General features: G+C 29.3%; 1 protein-coding gene across 4 annotated transcripts in view; it reads left to right on the top strand.

Moving 5' to 3' along the window:
• cv-2 (crosveinless 2-secreting protein) overlaps positions 1-25068 on the top strand; it is a 172028-nt gene that overhangs the window by 29983 nt on the left and 116977 nt on the right. For all 4 annotated transcript variants that reach the window (XM_088268864.1, XM_088268866.1, XM_088268865.1 and 1 more), the window contains exon 3: positions 17093-17248. In XM_088268864.1, the coding sequence (XP_088124990.1) occupies positions 17158-17248 (91 nt within the window). In that variant the 5' untranslated portion in view covers positions 17093-17157. The remainder of the gene's footprint in view (positions 1-17092; positions 17249-25068) is intronic.

Below are 25068 nucleotides of genomic sequence, written 5' to 3' on the forward strand. Positions count from 1 at the left end.
TGTGCATATTTTCGGAATGCGCAGAAAATGTACTATTTTCCAAAAAAAGCGGCATATGTTCAACTTAATATTTATCCGCTACAGGGCAGAAAGTGTTGTTTTTGCATTTTGAAGAAATGGTATTGTTGACATATTTTTTTAAATAAACTAAATATTTTTCAAAAGGAGAAAAAACCTTCAGGTTTTACCTAACAAGATCTGTTGCACAGACCATTTTTACACCATATTTAAATATGTGAAATAAAAAAAACACATTTTTTAGTAGTCAAAAAAATAAACAAATTCTTTTTTTTCAGTACGAATTGCGCAAGAACGGTGCAGTACATTTTGAATACAACATCTACTCGTATGTATTTGAATAGGATTATGAAACGGATAAAATCTTTCGTTTTACGTCAAAATAAAAGATTCTTTGTTTAAGTACATCCTTTGTTTTAGCATTAATTTACCTACTTAGATAATAAACCTATATTTAACAATTATTATGTGGGGTAATAAAAAAAACGTGCTCGTTTATCTGTTTAATTATCAAGATTTAAATCCGTTAGTCATCATAATCATTATTAATTCACATTCCGCAAAATCACGCTTACGAGATACAAGGAATCAGTAGAGTTTTTACACATTTTAACTTAATTTATACATTTTTTTATTTAAGTTTTACTTGGTAAATACTACCTTTCTTAACTAGATACAATGTTTGAAAATGTTGCGGAATGCATTGAAACACGTGTTGCAATAGATTTTAAGAAAAAACGTAGTATTTATCAAGTAAAACTTAAATTAAACATGGATAGATTTTATCAGAAAGTGATTGACATATCAATTAATATTTTATTTATTGTTTCGGCATTAACTTTGTGGTAAGACATGTTACAATGATTAAAGAAAACACTTCGTTTTTTACCACTTGAGTTTTATTATAGACTACATGTTTCAGAAGTTAAACTTCCATCATTCAGGTCTGTTATTATACAGACCTGAATGATGGAAGTTTAACTTCTGAAACATGTAGTCTATAATAAAACTCAAGTGGTAAAAAACGAAGTGTTTTCTTTAATCATTGTATCAATTAATAAATGTAATTTAAATATTTGTTTACATAGTTGAATAGTTTTTTTTATAGTGTTATAATATATGTTATAAATATCACAACTGTCACAATTTTCTTAATAAAAGTACTAATGAAAGATACCTCAAATACGAAAAAATTAGTATTCAAATTGGCTGGTACATGAACATAAACGTGAAAAAATGGTACAACATTCACCATTCTAATAAAAGAGAGTGACAGGACGAATGTCCTGTAATTGCCCAGATACATTTCTTTATAACTTTTTCCTTTGTGTCTAAATGAATCAATGAATGTCTTGGTAACAAACGGAATCGGGTTGTGGTCACTTGGTTAATGTCGCGGACTCTTAAGTCAGTGTTTCTCGGTTCGAACCCACTCTACCACAATTTGACACCTATCTCTATAATGAGCCGCATAGGCGCACAGAAATAGTATTTAAATTAAAGTATTTTTTCTTGAATGTTTTTTGCAGATACTTTGGCACATTTTATAAACTTTATAAAATTAAACAACTTTGTTTTAACCACTTTTTTATTATAAGTACACATTAACCTGCCGGTTAAAAATAACATTATTTGGGATTTTTTAAATCATATTTTTAAATATTTTTTTATATGGTATACGGAGTGTGTGGAAGTTTTTGGTAAGAGAATGTAATTAACCATGAGTATTTTTATGTTTTAGAATTTAATTAACCCTGCTGATGACAAGGTTCTTGTCGAAACCGGTAGGTTAAAGTGTACTTATAATAAAAAAAATGGTTAAAAGAAACTTGTATAATTTTATAAAGTTTAAAGTATTTTTGTAAATAGTAAAAACACAAGTCATTCTCTTTATAAAAAAATCCTGTCGTGGGATTTAGTCAAAATTTGCCAGCAAAAGATTTTCAAACGCACACAAATTCATATTGTTCTACGCCTGAAATTACGCACATATTATAAAATTACACTGTATTTTCATGATCGTTTTTACCACGCTTGACTGTATTATACTTATATTTTCTTGCATTTTACCGGTGTTTTCATATGAACTTTTTTTAAAAAAATGACGTATAAGTCATCTTAGTTACCTATGTATTTCATCAGATTTTTTCTAAAATATTTCAACGCGTGATCATAACTGTCGTCATTATCACAGTAGATAATCGAATTATTGCAATTCAAAATTTCAAAATACATCAAGATATAAGGAAATGAAGAGTTCACTAGCTATTTATCTATGAAGTATTTAATCAATTATTACGATAATAGAACGTTTATGTAAGTTTGTACGAATTTTAAATGCATTCGTACGAGCTATTAGTTATAATTTGATTCTTGAAAGGTTGCAAATAATATTAAATAAATAAATATCAAAATTACATATTATCTAATATAATAATATTTAATGTTTTTTTTTCAAATAATAATAAATACGGTTTTCTTTTGCATAAAGGTACTATTTTTTTAATTCCATACACTTTTTTATGCATCGTAGTATGAAGGAAGGAATGCAAAATTAGTAGGCGTAAAATGAAAAATATACTACTCATAGTATGTAAATAAGATTCCAAGCAAAGAACGCATAATTCATATGAATAATTTTATTGTGGTTGTTTGGTCCCTATCCGCATTCATATAGTGCATAGGTCATTGTTTCGAATTGGCATTTACCTGATCATATATGAATAGACTATGCATGCCATTTATATGAAGATAGTCTTACTCTACAAACTTTTGTATAAATGAGTGGAATATATTTTATGGGATATGTACAGATGACAGAAGCGAAGGACCACAGGGTGAAATTAATAAATGGAAAAGGAAATGGTTGAAGAACGTTAGGTACGAAAAAATTATGTATTTTTACTCTTCATTTCAAATGCATTGTGTATAATTACTCTTAATTTTTCCCCAAATAACTCATTCATAAAAAAATCGTATGGCATACGAATTTTATAGGAAATTTGTATGAAACAGATCACATTTTAAGTGTTACTTGATAAACAGGAACAACGTATTCAAAGTCAAGTTGTAATTTAGTGGTCAACACGTTTGATACGTACATGAAGTCCAGGGTTTAATACCTAGCTTTTAACGAGGAAAGAACGGTAAAGGCTGGGACATCTGGAACTTATGAGTATGGAAAAAACAGTAAAACAAATTTACGAGGCGAATGTAGTTGGAAAAAGAAGCAGAGGAATACCGAGGAAAGATAGAATGGTGGCATTCTATTCTCTCTGCCTACTCCTGCGAGTTAGTTAGTTAACTAACTGATAAATGAAACTGTACTTTTTTGTTTTACAGAATAAAGTATGAAAGGGGTAATAGCAAATAAATTAAAAACTGAAATTGTTGTGTATATGATTGCTTTAACAACCAATTTTATTTTGACACCTGTCAGTGTTATTAATTTATTAATTTTACGAGTTTGAATGCCCGTTTAATACGTTTCTAGGATGTAAAGTACGAATAAGTGAGCGTATTGTCCACGTGGGACGGCATTTATGGCACTTGTCATCTCGCGGTGGAGTTGTTTGAATGATGGGTGCAACATGCGCTTTATGATTCGTCGAGTCGCAGGAATGCCCCTGTTGCGCGCTGCGTCGACAGCCAGACTTGTTTGGCAAACATGCAACTGCCAAGGAGGCTATACCTCTGCTCAAATTCACATAAAGTGTATAATGGAAAATATCATTAATTTTTCAAAATAAATAAATAGATTCTCACGATAAAAAAAAGAAACAGTTTCTACCCCCCCTCTTCATCCTTCAATTTCGCAAGGGGACAACTATAAAATACAGACTTAAGTTTCATGTACAGTGTTCAATAATGATGATATATGCACGATGATGAATCACGGGTCATAAGAGATCTTAAGAAATAGTGGTATTTATTAAGTAAATTATAAAATTGTAAAATATCAAAATTTAAAAAGTAGAAAAGACATTATATATCACTCAGTATAAATCATACTGTTACATACTTCTTAAATCTTATCTTTTTTTGTTTTGGAATATATGTAAAAATATCTTATTTACATGTCATACTATTTTTATTACATTAAAAAATGGTCTGGGCGTTTGTGATATCTTTTTCACAATCACCTTCCCTTACTATCCTACCTACATGCAAGCCTGTAGGTAGGATATAAAAAATATAAATAAATAAATATAAATAAATAAATAAATCGACTGGATTGCTTCTGGTGGTGCAACAGTTTTGTTCATGATACATATGTATTCGATATTAATAAGGAACTATTGAATAATTCACATATTAATTTCATGTAAGGATAAAACATGAGTACAGTAATGTACGATATGCCAATCACTGTAAAAGTGAACGCATTGTTGTGTATTATAGTTTCCAGTAAGTGTATATGCGCTGTTTATTGGCCTCGCCGTCTGACACAACAATATTTCTGTATCGAATGCCTTGTTTTAAATAATCCCACGCAATTCAGAGACTAATGCATACTTCAATATAGTTATTGAATAGTAATAATTTTACTTGCATATTTTTCTTCTGAATTCTAACAAAGTTATTTAAAAATATACCCTTTGTATTCACGGGATTGGTGAATACAAAGATTATTAACTTTATAAACTAAAATAACTTAATTTAATGTTTAATGTTTTAGAATTTAATAAACCTTAATGATGATAAGGTAATTGTCGAAACCGGTAGGTTAAAGTGAAATTATAATAAAAAAGTGGTTTAAAACAAAGTTAATTAATTTTATAAAGTTTATAAAATGACACACAAAGTATATGCGAAAAACATTCAAGAAAACAAAGATTATTAATTCATTCATAATTTAAAGCGAGGTAATGAATCATAGATCTCAGATATTATTTGAAGCTATAATTGTTAAATCAAACAGTTTTTTTTAGTCTACTGAGTTGTATTTTATTGTTAAAAACACATAAAAATTAATATTGTGACAATTATTTCGCCTAGTTATGGCATTGTCAAACGATTTTATGTTTGAAAACTATTAACATTACGCTGTAGGGGTGAAATCTCTCTAAATAGAACGATATACCATTTTTCCTTTGCAAAAATTCTTCATCTCTTACATATGTCCAGACTACCTCACATTCTTTCTTAATTTTATCGACACTGCTTAGAATTGCCTTCTCTCCTTATTTTCCCATTCGAAAGTCTATCATACATAATTTTACATCAAAATCGTCAAAATGATCGCAATTTCAGCCATATAGTGATAATATCGTAATTCTATGTAAAAAATGTAATATTAGCTTTTTTTACTCATTTAAAAATTTTTTAATTCACATAAAACCATAGAACTAATGTAACTCTCGCTGCGTGCAATGATAATAATTAACCCTTCTCTGCATAGTGTATGAAATTTGTTACATACCCAAAAGCTAGTGTTAAAACGTCCCTCAAAAATATAAGCAACCATTCTTTGTTGTTACTGATTAGTTACATTCATAACTGAAGTATATAGTTCATAATTTAGCCAAAAGATGCGCTATGAACGCCAAAATAATAACTTCACTTGTCTCTCGAAGACGAACTGTCAATGCAGTCATACAGTCATGCAAAAAAAGTCATGCAGTGAAGGGTTAAGTCATTATTTAAAAAAATAAATGATATGTTTTTTCTTACTTACTTTTCTGTTTGAACCATGTTAACGATTAAATTAATAATAAGATCAATATTGCACTCACTCATGACTATACTCAATATTGTTTCGGATAATTCGAAATAAGTGTATTAAAAAGAAACACATCCTCATCATTTACCTAATTGATAAATGCTTGACTTTTCTTTCATAATTTCCATGAATAAACCGTAGTTTTTATTCTAATATAAATAATACAAGTCATCAGTTCAGCTATAAATACAGCTCCTTTGTGCTAACATGACTTGCAAAATAAATTGCCAGGGATAGCTTCGTGTCTGATATTGAAAAACTTTCATGCGGAAAAGATTAATTGCTATTATCTAAAAATATCTCAGGCTTATAATAAGCTTACAAAAATATTTTTTATAAATATCCTTCATGTTAAACTAATTATAACATAAATGTGGAATGGTTAAATTGGCTTTATTATTGTTGATAAAAACAATTTTCTATTTTTTTAAATGTAAAGCTGTATAATTCCTGAACAAATAAATAAATGAATAAAAAAAACATAACTTTATGTGACAGATAATAACGAAATTACTATTGATGGTTCTTATAATTTTATTGTTTATTGCAAAGTGAAGTTAGCTTTTTAAATTTATACAAGAAATGCTTACAAATTTTGCATCTAAGAGGTCTTAAAATATTTTTTAAATTATTTTTGGGATATTTCAAAAGAAAGTGCCAATATTTTGAGTTAATTTATTTTAATGGATATTTTTTTCTTTGTAATCTCTTTACTAGGTTAATCCAAGTCTAAAGGAAATACATCTCAATACAACGCTTTTTATATTAGGTACTTTGTTTATTTATTGAGGTAATAATATTTTAAAATATATACATGAACATGTTTTAAATCGCTAGAAAACAAGTTAATTCTAAAATCATAATTTTTTTTGGAATTTTTGCTATCAAAACTTTACAATAACTACTTATTATTTTTACCTTAGTGTTTAGGTACGAGGTAGACGTTACATTATATTGTAAAGGACTATTTTCAGATACCATATAAAATGTATTTTTATCGGGTGTGAATCTGATCTGCCATTTAGAAATACGACGTAATAAATTAATGAAGTTCTATTTATTTAAAATGTTACTCAACCACTCGATAGTAAATGTTTACAAATGGGGCAGATCAAAAGACCTGAGATCAGATTAAAGAAGCTCGGTCAGAATCTAAACATTATAATCGGTTCGTATCATGTACAGCAGCTGGTAGCAATATTCCTTACCCTCGTATAGTACAGAACGTTGTATCTTGTGCCGAGCAAGTCTTATACGTCCAATTATTTTAACAATATTATTACGCATTGAATAATTGGAGGGAAATACAGTAGCCAAAAGCCGCACAGGTGTTTGTCTGTCAGCACCACTAATACTGGGAACTCCATTTTAAGAAATGAATAAAAATACTAGACCTTGATATAATTTGTCGTCGCAATAATATGTAACAGCTTTTGATGTGACTGAGAGCTTTTTCGGAAGACTTTAAAGAAACTACTCGTTAAGTTCATTAATCACATGTTAACAGTCTAAATTTTCTCCTAATGGTTATGAAAGCCATATAAATATATTAAAAAATATCAGAACATTGATTTAATTTTGGATGGTAACCACTTTCAAGTTTTTAAAATACTTGATCATACCAAATTTTCCTCGGCCTTCTTCTATTACCAACCACATTCGCCTAATATATTTATTTAACTATTTTTTCCATTAGATTCACATACCCAAACCATCTCAACACACCTTTCTTAATTTTATCGATAAAGATTATCTCAGCCTTGCATTCGTTCCTTATATCACCATTCGAACATATATTTTACATCTTTTCCCGCAAATTCGTTTGAGAGAACGCATTTCATCTGCATTCAGTCCACTTTAATCATTATTTTGACAATTCCACGATTCACTACCATGCATTAGGATTGGAATCCGAACACTATAGTGTAATGCTTGTTTAGCTTTTGCTGATAGGGTTTTATTAGCTACTGAATTATGTGCACCATTCACTCTGTTCCCAGCATTCACTCTCTTTTCAATATCATTGTCATTCTTTCCATCCCTTGAAAACATATTTCCGATATATACGAAATAATCTAACTGTTCCAAAATTTCCCCATTTACTAATTATGCATATCCAGATCTCTATTTATCTCTTTCGAAAACTATGACTTTGAATTTGTCAACTTCACCAATAAATCACTTTCCCTGGACACATTTTACACCAATACATAAATACTTGATTGTAACATAGAAAAGTACGGGTAGTTGAATCCATTGGATGAAAAGCATTCATCTTAATTAATGTGAATCCAAGGAATTCATATTATTTTTTGACATCTCATCAAAAATTAACAAGAATATGGAAGTTTGGGCATTTACGCGGCTGACGACCGTCATAGGCTGGTTCAAATGATCACTTTACGTGTAACATTCACCAATTCTACCCTATAACTCCTTTAATTGGAGATAATCCAGATTTGTGAACAAGTATTTGGACACACTAAAAATGTTGTAAAAGAATTTATATATATATATAATCTTATCTTAACTCTATGGTTTCAATTTTTATTACTATGGAAGAAACATCTGTTTTATTAACGTTTTTGTATTTTTCTAAAAAAACTTACTTAATATATCTTACGGTCATTGATTCTCAAACCTGATTAATCACAGTGTATTTTAAATGATGGCCGAGTTGAGGGCTAAGCTCTGAGCAGTTCTAAGCACTGTTAAGGGGCACTAAGTGCTCTGCTACGATACAGTGGAGTGAATGATGAATGCTTTATTGCCAGTAAGCATTCGAAATAGATGTCTGAGTAAAGAACCAGACTCATCTTTTTACAAAGGTCGATTACACTTAACGATTATTAAGTATATGTATTAAAAGGATATGGGAAAGGAAGAATTTATTGACATGGCCATATTTTGGAGAATTAATATTTTAAAGCTTAATAAAATTGTTGGTAATATTATTTTTAAGAATTTATATATGTAGATGTAATTATTAGTTTATCAATAACGCATCATGCAAGCGTTTACATAGAGAGAGAGAGAGAGGCCATGTCAATAAATTCTTCCTTTCCCAGAAAATAAATATAAGGGTACATACCTACATCCCCCATTAGCTACTGTTGTCTCCCATAAATTATTGCTGCACGTGTTAAAACTGTCACTTAGAATTGTATAGCTACATAAGGACCGTAGTCCATTTGATCTTCACATTCGTTTGATAATGCCCTAACAAGGCAAAACAATTGTCACATTATAATTTTTTATGTGTTTTTGTTAATAAAATACAACTTAGTAGACTCAAAAATTTGTGTTTGATTTAAAATTAAGACATAAATTAAAATGGAGTTCTACAAATTAAACGCCAAATCAATAAATAAATAGATAATTAAGTATTTTTACTTACATTTCTTTATAAATACAAGTAATTATAAATTGAATGCAACAATAAGATTCATCAATCAATGCGATATTCAATTACTTGCTTGTTGATCACATAAATCTGTAAAATATTTCAATTGCTTTGCTTTAAATGCACACATTAATGTTTTATTTTTAATTATGTTTCTATGAACCGTGTTTGAAAATAATGCAGAATGTATCGAAACATGTGTTACAATAGATTTTAAGAAATAGTTGTTTTTACCAAGTTGGTAAAACTGATTGATCTGATCGTGCCAAGTCTTTTTCGGTCGTCCACGTTCTGTTTTCCCTCTCACATTCGCCACATATATTTTCTTAGTCATTCTCTCGCTATCCATTCGCTCCACATGTCCATACCACCGCAAAGAACTCTTCCTAATCTTTTCAATTATTCCTCGTTCAGCCTTACATTCCTTTCTTATATCGTCGTTTTTAATTCTGTCATACAATGATATTCCACACATTTGTCTGAGGGAGCGCATTTCAACAGCGTTCACTCTGCTTTCATCCTTCCTTTGCCAGTTCCATGTTTCGCTTCCATACATTAGTGTCGGTACTAGCACGCCGACAATCAGAACCTAAAATCTGGCGGTGTCAAAAGTCTGCGTAATCGGAGGGCATGTATGACTAGATGTATGGATGTGAAGGAGGCGAGGAATGTATGTCAGGACAGAAGAGTGTGGCGTTCCATCCTCTCTGCCTACCCCTGCGGAAAAACGGCGTGATGGTAGTAGTAGTAGTAGTAGTAGTAAAACTAAATAGTAGTAGTAAAACTAAAAAGTAGTAGTAAAATTAAAAATGGATAAATATTACTACAAAATGACTGCCGAACCAAATGATGAAATCAATATTTTAATGCTGGTTATTTTAAAATTTATATCTTTACAAATAAATACTACCATAAATAACAATATAAAAAAAGGTGGCACATTTTCAACTCTTTTTCCCGATAATATATTGAGGGGTGCTGATCTATGTTTGATTTTATTTATCTCGGCTAAGGGGTATCGACACACTGTCCAAAAATTATTGCAATTTATCCACGTCTCCTCGTGGAATCGATCTGAAATTTTTAATACATGTGAATATATTTAAAAAAAAAAATATTTATTCTTAGGTCAAATGAAATAATTAAGTTCGATTCTAAAATTCCATGCACGAATACTTTAAACCGCAGTCTCATGACATCTAACGTATTATACACATTACTTCTTATCGTTCATCTTTCACTTTGTGTAATATTACCACATAAAATACGACCCAATGACTACTGACTATTGACTACTTTAGCGTCAAGTTTACCTGATGATGAAATGGTTATTCCGAAACCGGTAGTCATGAAGTAGTGTTTTTAAGTGGTATTACACAATGTAATTGACGAATGACAGGGAGAGTGTCATATTACCATACCAAAAAATTAACAATACTTTTAATATACAAAATGTATTATATACATATTAAAAATTAATATGCTCATTTTGATTTCGCTTAAAAATTGTATTTGTTTAAGAGTATTTTTCTTTGAAAACAATTATTAAAAAAGGTTAAGAAACTGTAAGGCTACTTTTCGAAGATTATGGTTTATTATAAGTTGGTACTTTCAATCACGGAACCATAAAACGTTGTAATATGTAATAACTTCGCTTTTTGCGGTATGGATGGTGATTAAATAGTTTCATGTTTTTAATATTCGGTTGCAAATATATAATATTTGACCTTTTCTGTCAATCGTAGTAGCATTGACCTAATAAAAAGATCATGTTTTACATTGGAAGACGTAATAATAAATCACGCGCAATTACTTAGAAATTGGTAAACTAATTACATTAAAGCGGGAAAAATCTTAAATTGATGTCTCAAATGATTTACAGCTTTATTATCTAGTGAAGAGCAGTTTTATTTATTTTTTAAACCTTAAATGACTTTAATAAAGGCATGAGTAGTGTTCCAACTTCCCGACGAATAGAAAAATGTCACCATGAAAGACATAAAATTAAATTTGTATACGAATTGTAAAAGTTTCCATAATAGGATTTAAAATGTGAAAATTTGATGAAATTGAAAGTCTTAAAAAAAACGTTCAATCCCACTACGTTAATAATAATATAGGAGTTTTGAAGGAATAAAAAAACTTAAAACTGGAATTTTATTCGTAAAAAAACTCAATACTTTTTTAAAGTGATTAACCTATTTTTTGTGATTGTCATTAATATGAAGCATACATTAACTTAAAATCCCAACGGCTTTCTTGAAAAAAAAAATGGCTACACTAGTCTAAGAGATCAATTCAATAAACACCAAGTAGTGTAAAAGATAGGTTTACACATAAATATATTAAATATTCCAATTCAATACACTTAAATACAATAAAATAATATTAATAGTAAAAAACAATTAATATAAAAAAAAACATTAGTTACTTTCAAGATAATATTTGTAATGGTGTTTAAAATACCTAAAAAACATACTTTATGTACAATTAATATTAAGTATAACAAATAAAAGTCAAATAACGAATAATTACAACATTTTGAGTGTGTCCAAATACTTGTTCACAAATCTGTATTATCTCCAATAACAGGAGTTTTTTTCATATTATTTTTTGACATCTCATCAAAGATGAAGAAGAATATAGAAAATATGATGTCTGTAGTGAAGTTCTAGTGATTCAAGAACAATGTTTCAAAATTGGTTCATATACAGAGAACTTCCGAGAATTTGAGTAGCGTGGTTGTCAACAATGGGTAAAATTGGTGAATGTTACACTTGTGTAAAGTGATCACTTAAACCAGCATTTGACGGTCGTCAGCCCCGTAAATGCCCAGACTTCCATATTCTTCTTCATCTTTGATGAGATGTCAAAAAATAAAGAATAATTAGTTATGAGTAATTAAAAATAGTTCTAACTGATTTATTTTAAATCAAAGCATTTCGTTTTAGGTAGCCACAAAAATATTAATTACTTAGATTTCACAAATGAAGTATTTAAAAATTGTTCGCTTTGATCCTTTATCTCCAAAGAGCCGCAAAGCGTATCTCAGTTAGTGTCTTAAATCGCCTATTTACTCTTTATAGCGAACGTGATTAATGAATGCGATAGAAATGGGTTCCATAACCCGAGAGCAGTGGCCAGCTAACCTCTTATCTTTTTATGCTTTACTGGCACTTACATGGTATTGGGACCCACCATTTTTGAGTACTGAATGTGACGCTTCAAGCTTCTAACTTGAAGCTTCAAGTTTAAACAAAGTGGTTTAATTAAATTACAATTCAAAATCAATCAAAGATTAGAGTATCTGAAATTTATGTAAGAGTAAGCTTTGTGAGTTATATTGATATTAATATACATTGTCAGCGTTGACATAAAGGGTAGATATCGTCATATGCAGAACGGTGGACCAGAAACATTTTTTTTATATAAAAAAATCCTTAACTTATTTATTAATTAATTTGTTGATTTTTATATGTGCTCTTGTTATTTACCTTGTATTTAGTGGGTTTTTGAGAGGCTTACTCTTTTAAATATAAAATGGTTTATTTCTTACCCCTCATTTTTACTGGAACAAATTAAATACTGTTATTATTATTGAATTTAAAGAAATTTTCCTACAATTGATCAAATTGTTCAGTAAAGCTATTTATACTCGTAACAAAGTTTTAAACGTGGCTTTTCATTAATATTATACAAATATGCGAGTAGAAATTGGGTTTGAAAGAGTATTATTTTCTCACTCGTACTGTTTTGAAATGATTTTTTTTAAATGGTTCAACCAGACAAGATAGAAAATAAATTTATTTCTCAGTACAACATTAAACGACTGTTGATTTAAACAAAAAAACAAATACCTACTGGTGTTTATTTATATGATTTTCAGACATCTTGGAAATACGTTCATCCTTTATCATTACAGTACAAACAGGACAAAGCACAAAGAGGTTCATGATTACATGCTAATTCCAGAAAAGCACAACATACCACGCGACTACCTATTATTGATCTTTATAATAATTTCAATGAATGCGATGATCCCATCTTTACACGGAACGGCCCAAGTTGCTTAGTTTTTACTTCGTGTTACTAAGAACTGGGAAGCGATTCAAGTACAATTCAAACAAACCAAATAAAACATCAAAGGATAATCAGTTCAGGGTAACTTTGCTGAATTTCTAAGACGTATTCTAATTTGTTATAACTAGTGTTTGCTTGTTAAGAAATCGTTGATTAAATATACAAATTCTTTGAATAAGTATTTCGATAGAATATAACATTCTGAATCTTCAGCATGCTAGACAAACGTAGTTACCACTGCACTATGAAGGCAGAAAAACATTAAGGATAGTGAATTTTAATCAAATTTATCAATACTGTGAACTATCAAAATATTTAAGTTTTATCTTGGAACGTATATACGAGTATGTATATTCAAATGAATTTTTCAGTATTTAACTAGTCAGATTGCGTCCAGTTAGTTATGTCAAATTATAATAAAATATAAAAATAGTCAACGCAATAAATGACATTTGTAAAATATTCGTGTTTTTTTTTCTTTTTCTCTCTTGTTTTGGGAAGTATTTTATTTTAATGAAATAACGAAAGGCAAAAAATATCCTCAGTATTAAAAGATATATGTATTTAGCTTCAATTCCCGTAACTTTATTTTATCGAATAAAATGACTGAAAAAAACTTTAATATCTATAAAATAACAAAGTTTAGGTGTAAATTGAAACTTTGTCTATTATTTATTTTCTACAAGTATATATTAAGAAAAAAGTGTATTTATTAGTTTTCATTAAAATATTGTATTTTATTGAAACGAATATCAACAAAATTTGAGCCAACACAATAAATGACACTTGGTACATTTTGTTCCATATTTTGTTTGTTTTTTTTTTGTAAATTTTAATAACGGAATAAAAGGCTAATTTAAAAATGTGCACACATAAATCACCCATGCGTGGTTAATTTTTCATCGCGAAATAATTATACGAGTCAGGGATATTTTTTGCTCTAAAAGTAGACGTCTCATATCAATTGTAGATAATATATTTAATTCAATAAAACGTGTATCTGTACTTAGGCTGTCACGAAGACAGAATCTGCCCACGCAAAGTGCTGCTTCATAATAATTTATGTCACATTTTTTTCTCCGTACAATTCCCCAGACGGCGCCTACCACGTGACCATTTTTTATTCCACTCGCAACTACACACCATGTATGTACTTGTATGTCTGTTAAGGATCTTCACGCCATTTCATACAAATGTTGAAATTTTATGAATTCTGTCGATTCTGGCTAAAAATCGAAAGATTATTAATATTTTTTTGTTAACATGATACCCCTTTTATATTTTTCAGTTGTTTAATTAAAAAAAATAGATATGAATAGAAATATTTGTGTACTTATTTCTAATACAAATATTTAAATTTCATACTGTTTTCGTAGTTTTTATTAACCCGTTCAGTTCCTAAAGGGGTCGCAATAAATATAAGTAAAATTTTCACTTTAATAGTTGAAACGCAGGACGCAGAATTTAAAAAAATATACTTATATAAATATAGGTACTAATCCACAACGCGTATTTTTTTTAAAATCGCGGTGGTAAAAATGCGTTTACAACATTATTATTTCTATTGAATGCGTAAGATCATTGACATACCATATTGAAAATATATATAATAAGTATTTGCTTTTCTTCAATACTTTAGAAATATGTTTTTATCCTACTTTCTGAATTCAGAAGTACAATGTTTAAAGAGAAAAAATACCAAAATTTTAAATTTTCTAAATTGTCCTCACTACTGAAAACCGAACAACCTTTTCATTGGTAATGAGGAACAAAATAATAAAAATATTTTTAGTTTTGAAATTTCGATTAAATGTTGTTATTACATCGTAAACATCATATTGAGAGTTCTTTTTATTAATATGTGAGAGTCATTAACATTGCTTCCGCCTATAAGTATAATGGCATTCAGTGGTCCATGCCCATAAATCGGTCACTAACGACATATGGTTTTTTGACCACGCGAATGCCGTATGTTATGCAACACCATGCATTTCTCATTTATTTTCTCATTTTAAATCTAAATTTATCTTGTAAATGTTAGTTACTTAAAATTCCTGACTAAAAACATAAATAATCAAAACAATTGAACACCACATAAAACTATAAGGCATAAAGTTACATTCTTCGTTATAAATATATTTTTAAAAAATATTGTGATATTAATCTCCCAATTATTCGATTAAGTATTGTCTTTAAGTATCTTTATAATATAATGAAAAAAACAAAATCGAAATATAGCAGCATGAAATACTGTCACTTAATAAACTCGATTTTTTTTCAAAATTTATTAATATCGAAGAAAATAAGCTGGATTGAAAGTGTGACAAACATAAGAGGTTAAAGAAAGCGAGTGAAAAACATAGCTTTATAAAACAAGAGGAAACAGTACAAAATGGTGAACCGCAACTGCCTTACTATTAGCATAAATAAAATAAAATAGAGAGGAAAAAAATCGAAGGGATGAAAGGAAGAGAGACTTTTTAGCTTTCAACAACAGCTTATCTAACAAGTAATAAAATGGATCAATCACACGATTGGTTTTATCTGTGTATTTGAAGATTTTTATTTCGATTGCAAAAATAAAACATCATCTCTAAATGTAAAATACGTGTCAGACATGGCGACTAGTTGATTTATATAATACATAATGAATAAAAATTGTTTTATGGAAGAGGGGCAGTATTGCTTTTACCAATTTCTCTTGTGTTTCGTAAAAATTCAATCACGCTAATGAAAAAAACATAACTAACAAGAAAAGTGATATCTTTTAGTTAGTTAAAAGATTGCGAGCTAAGATTTTATTATTTTCAGTCAACTTACAAAAGCGAGAATTTCAATTTGATAAGTGACATGTTTTACATAATATTGAATTAAATTATTCTTTATTTTGTAATTTCTATGCAATAAAAAAATACGAGACTATATTGGTTTGATTAAAAAAATATATCGCTACTATTAATGACAAAAAAGTGAGTGTCATTAATAATCTTAACTCACTACTGTCAACTTAAATGATTTATTTGATAGATATATTATTAAATAATTAGACAAATAATTCAAGCATTGTTCTTTTTGCTTCATTGTAAAGATATACATAATCTTTAGTACTTTTTTTCATCTGACACTCAACTATTTTTACTAAAAAATAATTTTATTTTACGGAACGGACTGTATATTACGGAAAATTTATGATGATTTATAATTCAAATTTTAACTTTTATTTTCTCAAAAATTTTTGAAATAATATTTATAAACAACACCACAACTTTGAACTTAATTTTAACGTTTAAATAAGTTTGCTGTATCTTATTTATTTTCATCCCAATCACTCTAAACTAGATTCATGGATATGTTTAGCAGTATACAGGCGACGCTATTATTTATATTATAAAAAAAAATGCAATCTAGAAAAGGAAATAAAAGAGGAATCGTACGTGGATTAAAGAGAAAAGCACCAATGGTTAAGGCACTGTTACCCGAAGATTGCTTATTTAAACTTGCTCATTATAAAAGTTTGTTAAAGCAACAGTAAAAAAAATACCAATTTCATTGAAGATAATGTTTTTCAACGTCTTCAAATCCATTTAAAAAAAATGTTTATAATAAATTTGCCAAAATATTTAAAAAAAATTATTTTCAAAAATAATCTTAAAAATACTGAAAATATAAAATAATACAAATTTATTAAGAAATTGAAAAAAATAAGTTCTAGATAGTTTGTAATAAAATACTATGATGAAGAACGTAATGAGAAACATTACAAATGGTTTTTAATAAAATTACCTATAAAAATATTTTATTACTACGACATAATGATAAAGACGAAAATGTTGTCAGCAATAAAATTGTTTGTTTTGGTTATTTTTCAGGATTTGCCACCCCCGTACAGAGGGGGAGTGCACCCCTCAGCTGGCCTTCCCGCCCTCGCCCAGCTATGGGACCTCCCTCCCTCCACGCCATGGTAGTGATGGCGCTATTCACCGCCTGCGCCCCTGCACTCGTCACTGCAGCCGAGGGGATTATTGGTAATTATTTAAAAAAATACTATTGTTTTACAAATATATATTCATGTAATGATAAGCGAATAACTTTACATCAAGCAAAAATACCTCTCTGCTGTTTGATTATTTATCGCTGATTAAAACTCTTATTTATTCATTCATTCAAACCCTTATCTGCACCCAATGGTGCATAGGGCACTGCATCATATAAACGCAGTGTTAAGAATTATTTAAAGATGATTTAAAGATTTTTTGAATTTCACAAGGAGCTATTCAACATTCGTTAAAAAATGATAAAAATATACAAAAATAATTAAATCTTTGAAGGTACTAACTGACATTTAAATTGGCAAAATTCAAATTTTTAATTTAGTAGGGAAGAAATTTAATTAAAATGTCTATTAATATATAAATAATTATGACGCCATTACTAACAATGATATTAGTTTTTTTTTAAATATAAACTATTACTTTCATATGATAATTAAACTATATTGTATCTATATTGTGAATGAAACTTTTTTGTCACCCGTCGTAGCGCAGTGATTAAAGCGTTTGGCTACAATACTGGAGGTCCCAGGTTTGAGTCTAAGGGAGTCACAATGAACATGACTAATTTTTCTCCATAAAATTTATTTAATATTACCCTAGATTGGTATCTTTCACACAGGGCTGATTACTCTGCCGTCATGTGATTAATGATCAATATACACTGCGTTCAAGCGATGTAGTGCCCTATGCACCATTAGGTATGGATACGAGTAAGAACAATATTGATTAATATAAAATTTAGGTAGTGAGATTTTAAGTAAGTCCAGATACCTGTTGAAAATCGATCGAGTTTACGATCAATTCGAATCAAATTAAAATGTTGCATTAAAGACACCGCGAATCGGACTTGTGAATCTTCAGTTGTAAATAATTATTACTGTATAATACTGAAATTGATTATTTGTCACTGATTTCTTTCTTTGATCCGCTATCTTCCCGCCGCGCTACTGTTCATCGTACAGTGCGTCCCACCGGCCTGGCCTCGAGTAATAATGTGATAAACAGATACATTTCCACGACTGGTTATTGGAATAATCTCCATTGCAAAGTCGATAATTAAGCTTTAATTCACCATTCATTCCACATTCCAAATTTTATAATCCAAGCCGGGGTATTCGCTATCCGCCCGTCTCGGCCACTCGTAAAACAACGGTCAATGCCTCAGTATAAACTTAATGTTCTGCCCTTAGTCTTAACAAAGACACTTATCACTCGAGAATATTATCACTCAGGTACTATTAGTGCCCAATACAACTGATGATGATTAAATCATAAAAGCTATGGAGAGTATAGATTTCATATCGTGGGTGTACTGGCAAAAATATTAACTCTAAAATATGCAATTTTGTCTTCTTCTTGAATGTTTTTCGCAGATACTTTGGCACATTTTATAAATTTAATGAAAATAAAACAACATTGTTTTAACCACTTTGTTTTCAATTTTTTACAATTAGTACATAAACCCTGAGGATGACAAGGTTCTTGTCGAAACCGGTTGGAAAATGTGAACCAATAAAAAGTGGTTAAAACAAAGTTGTTTTATTTTATAAGGTTTATGCAATTTCAACATAATGATGCATATTGTAATGTTTTCAACGTCCTTTAAACTGGTAAAATACACTAAGTAGTTTGAAATGTCATATTTATGTGGTTTTAAAAGTTAAATCAACTTTAAATTGAAAAGCGGGTATTTTATTCAGGCTTAATTTTATTATAAAAGCTTTAAATAACAGGGATTATTCAAACAGGGATTTTAGACTTAAGGTTTTTTGCCAGTATACCCACGGTATAATCTACAAGATAAATAATTTCATGGTTTAAAGTGAAAGCTTAACAAGAAGCTTTGTGTAGTGTATGCATTGAATGTTTCAATCAAATTATTGATGGTTATCAAATTTCCAAATCAATAAAAAAATGAAAGATTAAAAACAAAAGAATCTCAAAAGAAGCAAGGAAGTTTTAAAGAAGGAAAAATGGACCTGAGATAGGACTTACGAAATATCATTGGGTGGTTTAAGTGATAACTCATGTTCATGTAAAATTTATCAGTTTGCTCATAACTGTTAATATTGTATATGTATATAATTTTTATTTAGTTACCAGTCCAGGGTGATAGTAAATAAACATAAGAATTAAAAAATACCATTTATTTTGACCCCGCCGGAAATAGAACATGAAATTTCAGACACTAAACCTTAAAAATTACCTAGACCTACACTAAGAAGGCGAATATAAATTAACAACGCACGTTATTACGAAAAATATTTTAGTGTTAATAAATATCTCAAAAAATCTCTGATCAGATCTACAAAAAGGTCCTATTAATTCTCATCATTTTCAATATTCAAAGCATTTACTTTGTGGTTAGTCATTTTAACTTTAATATTTTAATTTACAAAAGTGTTAGTAATATTAGAATATAATTACTTACCAAGATTTTAATGTCTACCGGTTTCGAGACAGTCAATACAACGTGTAGTATTTTTTGCAAGCTGTTGTAGTGATTGTCCTGACGAAGAGACGGGAACGTCTCGAAACCGGTAGACATAAAAATCTCGGTGAGTGGTTATATACTAATATTACTAACATTTTCACTCTCATTCATTCCTCTCCCCTCCTTTTCCTTCCTGCATAATCCATTTTATACCATACCCTTACTCTTTTACTTCCACCCTCACACACACACAGACACAGACACAGACACACATACACACACACACCCACACCCACCCTCTCTTCTCTATCTTATTTTATATCTTAATGTTCAACTAATTATAACATAAATCGGTAATGTAATGGCAAAGGGGTATATCTGTCAAATTTTTCATTTTTTAAGTTTATTCTACAAAATGTCTAAAATAGTGTATTCCATAATCATGGCAAAAGGATGTAGCTGTAGTTGCAATACTTATTTAGTTTTATTGAGATATGTACATAAAAAAATACATAAAATAAATGAGTTATTTATTTCACAAGTTTGTTTTTGCTCTCCTGTAAAATTTGGTCTGAGACAGATATACCCCTTTGCCGAAATGTGGAATTGTTTAATTGGCTTTATAATTGTTAATGAAACTTTATAAAAATATGTGTAATTCCCGAACAAATAAATAAATATATAAATAAATTTTAGTAAAAAAACGTAAAGGACCAATTTATTTTAAGGTATGCGTAAAATTTATGTGGATGCAGTATCCTGAATGCCTTTTTAATTTACTGTCATGTGAAGATAATTTAATTATCGTTTCTCTCGGTTTAACTCAATTTGTTTGTAATGGTCTAATCGTAAGTGCATTCGAGAATTTATTTTAAACGTTCTCGGAAATTCATTGGCCGATGCGTAAATGCCTGGGATCGCTATAAATGGGATTTGCATCAGCCATTATATTATTATACGGCACATTTCATGCCATTTTATTACTTTATTGGCAGCGTTTATTCAAGATTTTAATCTCCCGAATGATCATTTAATTTGAGAAAATAATAAGGTTTATGACTCCCGCCAGAAAATTATTTTATTTTATTTCTGCGTCACAAATCTGTTGAAATTCATGTTATTTTTAAAAGTTAATTATACTAAAATATATGAAAGGAAACTAAAAAAATAAAATAAAATTAATATAACCACAATCTGGGATAGAAAAAAACCCTTAAATGTATTTTAAGCTAAAAAAATGCTTTAAGGACTGAAAAATTATGTATTTTTTTTTGTTGTAATTTACAACACAAAAATTTACAATTGTGTCCAAATACTTGTTCACAAATCTAGATTATTTCCAATTATATAGAAGTTGAACAACATATATATATATATATATATATATATATATATATATATATATATATATATATATATATATATAGTTCCAAGAATTTGTAATTTGTCAATCATGAGTAGAATTGCTGAATATTACACGTGTGTAAACTGATCACTTAAACCAGCCCATGACGGTCGTAAGCCCCGTAAATGTCTAGACTTCCACATTCTTCATTATCTATGTCGAGATGTCAAAAACTAATATTTTTTAGTTCATACAAAATATTGTATCCTGAAAATGACATTTGAAAATAAGATAATATAATTAAACCTATGTATTATTTGTTCGCCTCCATAGTGTAATGGTGAGCACGCTCGGCTACCGTAGCTTGGTCCCGGGTTTGATTTTCAGGAGGGGAGGGGTTCAAATAAATATAAGTGATTTTTTCACTCTTATATTTATTTAATATGACCCTGGACCTGTAGCTGAAGCGGAGGGCTTATTAATAATAATAATAAATTAGGTTATTTGTATGTTTTTATTATTTGTAAATAAGAAGAAAAAATCTTTTTAAATTTAAGATTTGATCTTACATTAGAACATGGAAAAAAATGCCTCAATTATTACAAAATATTATACTACGAATAAATAGTTGAAGAAAATTATGAAGCGTTGCGTATAAGTGTAGGTTATAGTATAAGGAAAGTAGAGTACTAGGAGAAAATAGAAATTTAACCTAACAGATTTTCCAACTACTCCCTGATATGGTAATACTGTCCACGTAGATTTATCGTGAACATTAAATAAACTATAAAAACTGAACAACATTGCAGTACAGATTACTATGGATGTTCGTACGATGATTGTTATATTTCAAATGCTAAACAGGATAACATATTAAATCACCTTTTCCCTGCCATGAAAATTCAGAATAATATCGAACATGTTACAAATGGGACCTGGTTGAACGAGAAATTTCCTCTTATTATTTCATATTATTTGCAACATTCTACATATTTTATTATCCGCCTTCGTAGAGTATTTTATTATTCGCTCGGCCCGTTTGGCTACCGTGGTGGATGTCCTGGGTTCAATTTTCAAGGGGTTCAAATATTTTTTTTAGTTATTTTTCACTACAATATTGATTTGATACTACCCTGGATTAGTACTTAAAACGTATGTGTTTTACACTGCTTCTATATAATACAGTGCCCTTTGCACCATTGAGTATGGATAAGGGTTAGAGGAGGAAGATTCTACAGGACTAAAATTTATATGTTTGAGTCCTTGTCCCTATTTTAACTTTTTTTTTCAAATACTGTTTTTATAAGTATAGAACTCATATTTATGTATAAGTATGTTGTATTTTTGACGCATACTCGGACTGTCAGATATACTCGTATTTTTGAAATTTAAGAAAATAAGTATTTTTACTATCACTCTCATTAAGCTACAAACCGACCTACGTTGCAAATTTGTTAAATTATGGAATTTTAACATTTTAATAAACTACCTGCAAGAATAAAAAATATAATCAATTTAAAATCTTTCAAAAATGATTTACAAAAACATATAAGGTAAACTCCCGTTTGATTACCATTTATTATTTCTTATTTCTACTTATTTATATGTACAAACCCTGTACGCGAACTCCCTCTCTAAACACGAGCAATCTGCTCTCTTAGTGAGGTAGCACGTAAAAAAAATGTAACTATGTTGATTATTTTGCCATACAATGTATCTTTGATTAAAAAATTTATAATAAAAAACAAAAACAAAAAAAAACAAACATAGTTAATATTACAACATTAACAACTTTGATAGGAAGATATTAATTTAAAGACTATATAAATTATAATACTGGTACAAACTACCCTTTTATGAACTACGCGTCGTCGAAAAATATAATATATGGGAATTATTCATTAACGCATATTGCAAAATCTTTGACAATATGAACATTAACAAATTTATCGTTATATCTACTTAAGTATATCACGATAAGTTATGTTCTGTCTATCATTGGTTGTATTAATCACGAAACATGAACCTCATTAACGATACAAAGATAAATTAAATTTAATCGTAGGCGATTCTAATAACGCGACCATGTTCTGTCGAGATATTCTGGAATAATAATTATTACTTCTGAATTTATTATTAGTTATAAATTATTGCTTAATATTGCTTACGATAAACGCATTACAATACAACCGGTCGTATATTTGATTGTATTTCAACCAATAATACAATTCTACCATCGAAATACCAAACTTTTGAGAACTTAAGAAGCCTTGTAAATGTGCTTACAAAACCTAAACACAAACGTTCTTCGAAATCAAACGAATGAAGATTATTCTGGCATATAAACTGAGATTCCAAGCATTATTGAGAAGCATATGCTTACTTTCAAGTTAAAATAACTTCAACGCCATCAAAGAAGTTAATCTACATGATTCATCGATGAAATGTCAATTTTCCATTGTTGCGTTCCAAGAAAGCAGGCATAGATTTTCAATAAGTTAGAATGCGAAAGAGGAAGATAAATTGATTATTAATATTTTATGTAACGTTAAAGCGTCTTTTTTTCTTTGTGTTCTATGTCATGTCTTCCTGACGTCGAATATCACTTGATGGTATGTGTCCCTGTTTTGGGCAGCTCTAAACAGAGCCTCAACTATTCTGATCCCCGTCCAATCTCGTATATTCTGGAGAATATACTTATACCGTCTATCATTTCAAATCAAATCCTCGCAGTTTATCCTACAGGGTACATTATATAGCAATATTAGATTAAAATGAACGAATGTGTTTATCAAATACAGGATGAATATTGACCCATATGTCAACTGAAAGCTTTTAAGTTTTTTTTACGAATTTACCAATTTTAGTTGCTTCGTTTGATTCCTGAATAAATTAATAAATTTCTTTTTCTAGGTACATTAAAAACAGTTCATTTGCAATAAATTGTTCACTAAACGTAAAATTAAGTTTTATTTTCCAATTAAAAATATTAATTCTTAATTAAAATTGTTACTATTATTTTTTGACATCTTATCAAAGATGAAGAAGAATATGGAAGTCTGGGCATTTACGGGGCTGACGACCGTCATCGGCTGGTTTAAGTGATCACTTTACACACGTGTAACATTCACCAATTCTACCCATTATTGACAACCACACTACTCAAATTCTTGGAAGTTCTTTATATATGAACCAATTTAGAAACCTTAATTTAGGTTTCTAAATTGGTTCATATATAAAGAACTTCCAAGAATTTGAGTAGTGTGGTTGTCAATAATGGGTAGAATTGGTGAATGTTACACGTGTGTAAAGTGATCACTTAAACCAGCCGATGACGGTCTTCAGCCCCGTAAATGTCCAGACTTCCATATTCTTCTTCATCTTTGATGAGATGTCAAAAAATAATATGAAAATAACTCCTGTAATTGGAGATAATCCAGATTTTGTGAACAAGTATTTGGACACACTCAAAATGTTGTAAAATTGTTACGATTATTAAAACGATTTGATGATAATAATTTTAACTGTGCGTATTAAAAAAATACTTAGTCAAAGGTTTCGTACTAATTACAGTATTTAACTTGGATATAACTCGTTAACTACACCAAGCAATCCCACTTGAAGTGTGAACTAGTTTTCGATAAGCTAGAATATTAAGTTTTTTTTTCTACTGAGTGTCACGTCGGTCAAGCTTTAAGCGTATTATGAATATTCATAATTTTATCACCTCGTGATGTAGATATCTATCTTAAGAATTGCTATGATTGCATATTTAATATTGGAATAGTTAAAGCAATTACCTGTTATCAGGTTGTTATAATATTTGAATATTCCGTACTTAGTTATTACAGTGGGTATATTATTAATTGCCCAAACATTATAATAAATATGTAAGTAAGTATTAGACAAATCTGCAAAAAGTAATCGATTCTGTATGACTACCGTTACGTTAGCCTTTCAGCTTCTCTGGACCTATGGATTGAAAATTCTCATTTTAAATTGTACGTAAAATGA

The sequence above is a fragment of the Brachycentrus maculatus genome, unplaced genomic scaffold, assembly GCF_059751285.1.
Source record: "Brachycentrus maculatus isolate JH-2025_06_01 unplaced genomic scaffold, ASM5975128v1 h1tg000334l, whole genome shotgun sequence".
Lineage (NCBI taxonomy): Eukaryota > Metazoa > Arthropoda > Insecta > Trichoptera > Brachycentridae > Brachycentrus > Brachycentrus maculatus.